The 7,785-nt window shown below is 36.8% G+C and overlaps 1 protein-coding gene across 1 annotated transcript; it reads left to right on the top strand.

The window, feature by feature from the left end:
• Nucleotides 1–596: 596 nt before the first annotated feature.
• On the top strand, nucleotides 597–6,848 carry LOC112025201 (uncharacterized). The gene is made up of 9 exons (XM_024057864.2): nucleotides 597–1,242; nucleotides 1,912–1,957; nucleotides 2,065–2,143; nucleotides 2,252–2,297; nucleotides 2,407–2,505; nucleotides 4,364–4,432; nucleotides 4,514–4,865; nucleotides 4,980–5,137; nucleotides 5,535–6,848. The coding sequence occupies exons 1-9, from the start codon at nucleotides 718–720 to the stop codon at nucleotides 6,525–6,527; spliced, it is 2,367 nt and encodes a 788-aa protein (XP_023913632.2). The 5' UTR covers nucleotides 597–717; the 3' UTR covers nucleotides 6,528–6,848.
• The last annotated feature ends 937 nt before the right edge of the window (nucleotides 6,849–7,785 follow it).

The raw sequence follows: 7,785 nt of genomic DNA, 5'->3' as shown, positions 1-7,785 counted from the left end.
ATTCAAAAATTAACTTCAATATATCTAAGGACAAAGTTTGACAATAAATTTGGTTGTAACCTAACATTATAACTCTATTTAATATCTTTTTATTGAATATGAATTTCAACAAATCCGCTATTATATTACATTTTCTTCTCATATCATTTATCTTTTATTGATCAAATATTTAAATTTTAAATCTTTGTAGATAAAAATTATGCGTAAAATATAAATTTATGAATCAAACAGTAAATAATATTCAATTGATACAAAATTTAATATATGTGTTAGTGAACATAAACAACATAGTATAATTCAACAATTAGATTTTCAAAAAATACTGCATATTTTGTCCAATATCTAATATTCGTTTTATTCTATTAACCACTTTGAATAGAAAGCTCTAACTTTGATTTAGGAAATTAAATTAATTAAAAAGACAAAAAAGAAAAAGAAAAAGAATAAGGATTATCCTAAAATCCCATTGTCTTGATTCACAACAACACGTGTTAAAGTAGGATAAACCCCGTGTGAATATCACGTGCTTGGCATGCACCCTCAGAAAATTAATATATATAAACAAAAAAATTTTAAAATAAAAACAACAAAAATTAAAATAAATAAAAAAAATTAACGCCCTGTTTGTTTGTCTGTCTCTCCCTAGAGAGAGAGAGAGAGAGAGACTTTCACAGAGAGAGAGAGAGAGAAGAGAGAGAAACAAAGAGAAGCAGAGAAATGGGTAAGGTAGTAGAGAGGAAGAAGAAGAAGAAGAAAGGTCGTCCTTCTCTCTTAGATCTTCAAAAACGCACTCTCAGAGAACAACAACCACAACCACCACCTCAACCACCACAACCACAACACCAGAAGCGTAATTACAACTCTGCCCCTCATTCCGCTCCTAATTACCGAACTACCCCTCCCCCTTCTTCCACCGCTCCTCTCCGCCGATCCACTCGCCGCAACCCTATCCCCGACGAAGACGAAGAAGAAGAAGAAGAAGAAGAAGACTCCAACTCGAACTCGAACTCGAACTCCGACGATAACGGCAACGAATCCGCCGGCGGGAAGAAAAAGCGCCGGCGGGAGAAGAAGCTCAAACTGGTTCTCCGGCTGCCTCCTTCGCAGAAGTCCTCGCTCAATTCCGCGTCTTTGAATTCGTGCAACTCCGATTCCATCGCCGACGACGACAACGCCGCCGCCTCCGATTCCAACAAGAAGCGCAAGATCAATGCGATCCCTCGTGGATCTGACTCTCTCAAGGTATCGAATTTTTGTTCAATTTCGCGCTTTCAAAAGCGCCAATTTTTCCTCTCACAAGTCTCAATTTTTTTTTGTCTGAGAAAAAAAAAATGCTTCAAATTTTTGAAAAAATTGCATTTTTTCTATTTGGGTTTTCAATTTCGCGGTTGAAAGCGCGAAAATTCGTTGTCTTTTTTTAAACGTTGACGTTTTTTGAAAACTCCTTGAATTTCGCACCCTTTATAGAGAGTCTTGGACCTTGTATTTTGTGAAAAAAGGGTTTGACTTGGTCCTATATCTTTGCACATCAAAAATCCAAATTGAATTTCTGGGTGGAGGCAAAATTAGTGAATTACTTTTTTGAATTTGTTTTTGGGATTGTTAATCAATTTAATCAGTATTTATTTACTCAACCTTAATAATGATTTGACTGTCAAATCTTATTTTTTTTTTTTTTTTTTTTAATAATTAGTTTACAGTTTGTAACTGTATTTTCCCTTTTTGGGTGCTTTGAATGTCACCTTAAAACTTTGCTTTTATTTATTTTTTCATTGCTACTTTGGTTTTTTTTTTGCTTCACTACCCACAATAGAAAATACTTTCTATTTTCCCTATATGTTTGTTTCTTTGTTTTCATAGCTCATTCCCTTGATTCTATTTGCTATTTTTGTTTTTTTCTTTGCTTTGCAGGGTGAGAAGTCTATTTCTGGTACAAACCCCACAAGCACCCACCAAGGTTTGCTTATAATCTGACATCCATTTGGTTAAAAAGGAAAAAAAAAAATTACTTTTTTTTGTTTGTTTGTTGGTTTTTTTGATGATTAAGTGGATGATTATGTGTAGGGGGTCAATTGGATTCGGGTCCCTCAACGCCTTTACCAGATAAAAAGCTGCTACTATTCATCCTCGACAGGCTTCAAAAGTGTGTTTTTCAGTTTTCCCAGATTTGCATTTTTTTGATTACTTTGATGTAACTTTTGGTTTACAGTTTGCTGAGGTGTTTTTTTATTTTTTTGAAATTTAATATCAGGAAGGACACTTATGGTGTATTTTCTGAGCCCGTGGACCCGAGTGAGGTTAGTTCTGTTCTTGAGGGTGACAAAAAATGCTGATGCATTAAGTTCTAGGACTTGTATAGTATGCTTTTATTTATGCTACTATTCTGAGATTTATGTATTTATGCAGCTTCCTGACTATCACGAGGTAATTGAGCACCCAATGGATTTTGGAACCGTGAGGAAGAAAGTTTCTGGTGGAGCTTATGCCACTTTGGAACAGTTTGAGGTTGGTTTGAGCTCTTATGGTTTTATCTTAGTTAAAATTCTCTTCTAATTTTTAGTTTACAAAGTTGCTAATTTACTTTAAATGCTCCAATTGGCGTTTGGTTCTCTAAAGAAGTGAGATTACTTTTGTCTTCACTCTTCCTTCAACTCCAGACTGAATGGATTGAGTAAAAGATGTCCAATTTGGAATTCAAATTGTTCGTGTTGGCCATGTTTTGTCTTAAGTGTCTTATTGTCTGGAATGGCTACCGCTGGGTTGGCCTGCCATGCATTACAACTGATTTAATTTATCTTTTAAGGATCTACTGTTGTCGGGATTGAACTTTGGAATACACTAAGTGTCTTTGATTCATTCCTTTTAAAATGCCTCGTTGTATATTTATAAGTTTAATGATCTTGTCATCAGCTGTTGTGTTTTGTAGCTTCTGTAGAAGAAGTATCTGTCTCATTTTTTTTCTTTGTAGCAATGGTGTAAATGTTTGCACTATATTCATTTAGATATATATCCAAGCCGTGGTTTAATAATTGAATCATGATCCTGTCCAGATTAACATTTAGTAATCTACCATGTGTCCCATGCATTGTAGCTTAATAAGCTGCATTCAAGTCAATGAGTTCAAGTATGTAAAATTTGGTTTTCATACTAACCAATGTTATTCTTTTGATAAGAACTAATCAGTGTTACTCTGAGTGAGCTTTACCTCTTAAAGATCTGTTAATCATAATTTTTCCTTGTTTCTACTACTCACTAGGGACTGTTTCGGTTTTAGAACCAAGACACCTCTAGACCTTAAGTCTGTTGGTAAAGGATTTTGGTGGGTTTGGACCTAGGTTAAATCTTACCAATTAAAGAATGAAAATGAAAGGTTTTAGAATTAATATTGCTCAGTATACAGAGTCTTAAATAAAATTTCCAACATGCACAGCATACTACTCAACTTGTGTACATAATTTTTGACTGTTGGAGAATCCCAAAACAAGCTGTTTATATAATTCTTGTCCATTTGCAGTTTGGTTGTCAATCTGCTCATAGGAAGTAGAAGCTGATGTGCAAGTATTTTCTTGCAGTCTTTGCATCAGATTGTAGCGTGTCATGGGAGATTGGATGTGTGTGAAGGAGCTTCACAGGGTCACATTAGTGTTTCATTCAAATCACAAGAGACATCAGGATTAATGTGATGCTTGACATAATTGATGTGTTGTGGGAAGAATAAATGGGAGGACAATCACATTGCAAAAGTTAGGCTGCACCATGTGTCAGTTAATGCATTTTGGTTTATAGACCTTGCATATGCAGCATATATTACAGCCTTCCGCTTTTGCACGTATAAGGGAATCTACAATTATGAGAGCAATGTGCTAAGCATGTCAGATGTATGCTATGCATACATAAAGTTAGTGATTAGCGGTAGTCTTTATCTATTCTTCTTTTAGCATCATTGCTTTCTATCTTGTGTGGCTGACATACCTCAGAGAGAGAGAGAGAGAGAGAGAGCGAGTCTCTTTCAGATGTTTCTGTTGGTTCAGCTGAAACAGTTAAAAATCTTTTTTAAAGTAGTCTTAGGCAAGATCTACTAGTAAACTTCTGCTATATATATATATATTATGGCTTTTTTATATATTGTTTTAGGCATTAATGTGCTGCTAAGACTTATCTCCATAGATAATTGCTTGGTGGAAATAATAATATGTTACAGATTTATATTTTATTAATTCTGGAAAGTCTTTCGATGATGCCCCTAGAATTATAGGCCAACGGCTTAGTGGAATGATGCTTTGGAAGTCATTCTTCACGCATATTTTGCAAGAATGCTTGAACTAAAGTTCCTGAATATTAACTTGATGTTCTTGTTGTGCAGAAAGACGTATTCTTAATCTGTTCAAATGCAATGCAGTATAATGCACCTGATACCATATATTTTCGACAGGTATGGTTTGTTTTAAGCTTCTATTTTGCCGTTCTTAGGCCATCCTTTTGTGTTTGTCTGTAACATTCATTTTGTTTTCAGGCACGATCCATACATGAGCTGGCAAAAAAGAGCTTTGAAAATTTGAGGCAAGATAGTGATGATAATGAAGCAGAGCCCAAAATAGTAAGAAGAGGCAGACCACCAACCAAGAATTTAAAAAAATCGCTGGGCAGGCCTTCCTTGGAGCGTGCTGGCTCAGAGTTTTCCGCTGATGCCACTCTTGCAACTGGGGGAGAAAACAATTGGTCCAATGATCTGAGAAAAGGAACTCATCTTTCAGATAAATCTGCTTTGGCAGATTCATCTGGACGATTTCATGGTTCTCGCAATAATGATGTTTATACTAATTGGATGGTCGATAACAAATCTGAGAGGAATGATGAATTTCCAGGTTTGAAATTTGAGCATTGGCTTGCTTTTGGTTGTCCATTCACTTCAATTCTCCTGCTTTGATGCATAAATCCACTTTTAGTGGAGGCTTGAGGCTTTTTTACTTACGTTACAGGTTCCATGATGAAGGGTTATCAAATAAAGAATGGGAAGAAACCATTTGTACTTGATGAGACCAGACGGAATACATATAGGCAATCCCATCCATCAGCTAGTGGACGAGAGCCATCTGTGTTCGCTACTTTTGATATAGAGAGGAAGCAGCTAATGGCTGTATGTATCACATTAATGTTGTGTTTTCTTTTTAATTCTTTGAAGATGAAACTGATGCTACTCAGCCATGCATGAAATCCCTGTTGATTGATCGGAGATCTTTAAAAAAAGAAAAAAAGAAAAAAAAAATAATCTAGAATGAATCAAGGCCAAATGATTGAGTTAGAAAAACTTACAAAACAATCACCAATAAAAAAAGATAATTGGATTTAACTGGTTTCACCCTTCAACTATGTTTGGGTCCTGTCCTCTAATATTTCGCTTTCAGGAATCATTACATAATCAGTATAAAACTCCTCAGAAGTGTTGCAGTCTGTGTTTGGTTGACAAATTATTTGGTTCTCTTATCTGACCCTGGATTTTGTTGGTTAGTTGACTTGGCTTTTATATGAATCAGGTAGGGCTTCATTCAGAGCAGGGGTATGCAAGAAGTCTGGCTCGTTTTGCTGCAAATCTTGGACCTGTCGCTTGGAAAGTTGCTTCTAAAAAGATAGAAAGGTCTTTGCCTGCTGGCATTAAGTTTGGCCCTGGATGGGTTGGAGAAAATGATGTCATACCACAGAGGCCACTGCTACTCCCTTCATCGTTACCAGGGCAGCTATCACCATTGCAGCCATTTCCTGTTATCAAAAGTTCATCCTCTACTGTGACACCTTGTGCTGTTGAATCGAAGGGAGATGATTTGTCAGAGATGATGCCTGAAGGGAATAATTCATCTGAGAAACATGTACCTTCTGCTCACTCAGCTTTGGATGAACATCCAAGCAAGCACCTCCTTCCATCTGCCACCACCTCATCATCGCCATTTGCTGCAAATAAATCTCCTGAACCTCTGACAGGAAAAGCAGAAGTTGCTCAAGGAATAAATTTTAACGCTGGGATTAACATATTGAATAGCAGTACAGGTGCAATCAGGCCAAGGCCATCCTTTCCAACTCACCAAGGCCCTGTAACTCACCCTGGCATGAATGGATTTAGTGGCTCATATGGGTTTAACATTGCTGCTCACATGGGGAAACTAATTGGAGCAGCCAGGCCTCCTGGTTTTAACTTACAGTCGTCGCAGGTGCTTGACACAGTCTCTAGGACTAATACTAACTTCATCCATCCGGTGACTGCAAACAGCCTTAACTCAGAAGACCCTTCAACAAATTCTGGCAGCTCATTGCCAAACTCTGGGAGTGAGGCATTGACTCCCCCAATAAGGGGGCTTCGTCCGCGGCCAACTTGGCAAGGGTTGTCACCACAACAGAAAGGCGAAGCTAGATTGACACCGCAACAGAAACCAGATTCGGTTCCACCTGACCTGAATGTCATATTTCAGTCTCCAGGATCCCCTAGTTCTAGCCGGGTTGATTCTGCACAGCCAGATTTAGCATTGCAGCTATGAGAATAATTCAATTTTTTTTCATCTCTTTTAACCATAGAAAGGTGGGTTTATGATTTGTTGCTCCTAGTTATGAGACCACAGGGTGTTTCTAAATGTGGAGCCGATTGGAGCCGCACCTAATTGTATTGTAGAAGAGTGTAGGTTGTTCCTGTACAGATTAATGTATTCTAATTCTTAGGCCCACAAGGAAAAAAAAAAGGTTTCATTTGTAACATTGGAAACCATTATTTAGCAAGAATTTGTTAGATAATGTAAGATGTTTATTTTATATTATAATCCTCTGTTAATTATAACAAATAGAAATTGCTTGAGATTTGATAATTTGTAGACTGCAACGTTGCATGCATGACGATGGGACTAAATATGAATGTTTTACTGGTGACCTTTCAATATTTGATCCTACATAATGCCGAGTCCACTAAAAGGCTTCCCAACCTTAGTACTTCCAACCTTAGAAGCAAAGAGTTAAATGGTTCAGGACCTTGGTACTTTTAATTTTGTTGCATAGTTGCATGTACTTTTAGAACTAGAAAACTGCATATAATGTCTTCCTAATTCCTTCTCTTCATTTTTTCCCCTATAATACATATAAGGTCATCTAATTATGAGTATCAGTCTATAATTGAGTGTTCTTGAACAAATGGACTTCGTTTCATGAAATATGATTTTCAACATATATGATTGCTTATTTGTTGAAAGTGTTGTAGACAGAAAGGGAAGGAAAAGTATTCTTTTGGGTGTGGGCCTTGCCAAAATAAACTCAAAAAACCCAAATAACTGACTCTTTTTGGACTTGCTAAATGCATTTTTCCCCAAAAAAAAGGAAAAAAAAGAAAAAAAAAAAAAAAGACCTCAGCTATGCCAAGAAATGCTTCACATGACTATAGGTGACCGGCTCTTGCTAGGATATGCAATCAATAGAATTCTGAAAACTACTAGTCTGTCTTATTGGGGTGGAACATTACCGGTTGCACAGCGGGGATTAAGATAAAGCTATTCATGAAAAGCATGGATTAATTATTACAGGCCTGAGTTTCAATGTTATGAGTACTTGACCTGTGACTGCCCCATAATAGACAACTCTAAGCTGGCATTCAAAAATGGGTATCTTGATTTTGATATGGTCAATGCCTACATAAATGGGATTAAGAAGTGTGTTTCTTAATGACCAAAAAGCCCAGAAGTGGTTCAATGGAATACAAGCTGTATTGAGGCTTCCTGCCTCCTGGACCCTATTCACCAACTACCTGATAATCCA

The sequence above is a fragment of the Quercus suber genome, unplaced genomic scaffold (assembly GCF_002906115.3).
Source record: "Quercus suber isolate HL8 unplaced genomic scaffold, Cork oak 2.0 scaffold_91, whole genome shotgun sequence".
NCBI classification, from domain to species: Eukaryota; Viridiplantae; Streptophyta; class Magnoliopsida; order Fagales; family Fagaceae; genus Quercus; species Quercus suber.
The sequence above is the reverse complement of the archived record's forward strand: the minus strand, read 5'-3'. Positions and strand labels throughout refer to the sequence as shown.

Coding starts and splice junctions, on each gene's coding strand:
- LOC112025201 (XM_024057864.2), top strand. CDS start 718: ATGGGTAAGGTAGTAGAGAGGAAGAAGAAGAAGAAGAAAGGTCGTCCT. Junction 2,144..2,251: donor ATCCTCGACAGGCTTCAAAA/GTGTGTTTTTCA, acceptor ATTTAATATCAG/GAAGGACACTTATGGTGTAT. Junction 5,138..5,534: donor AGAGGAAGCAGCTAATGGCT/GTATGTATCACA, acceptor TATATGAATCAG/GTAGGGCTTCATTCAGAGCA.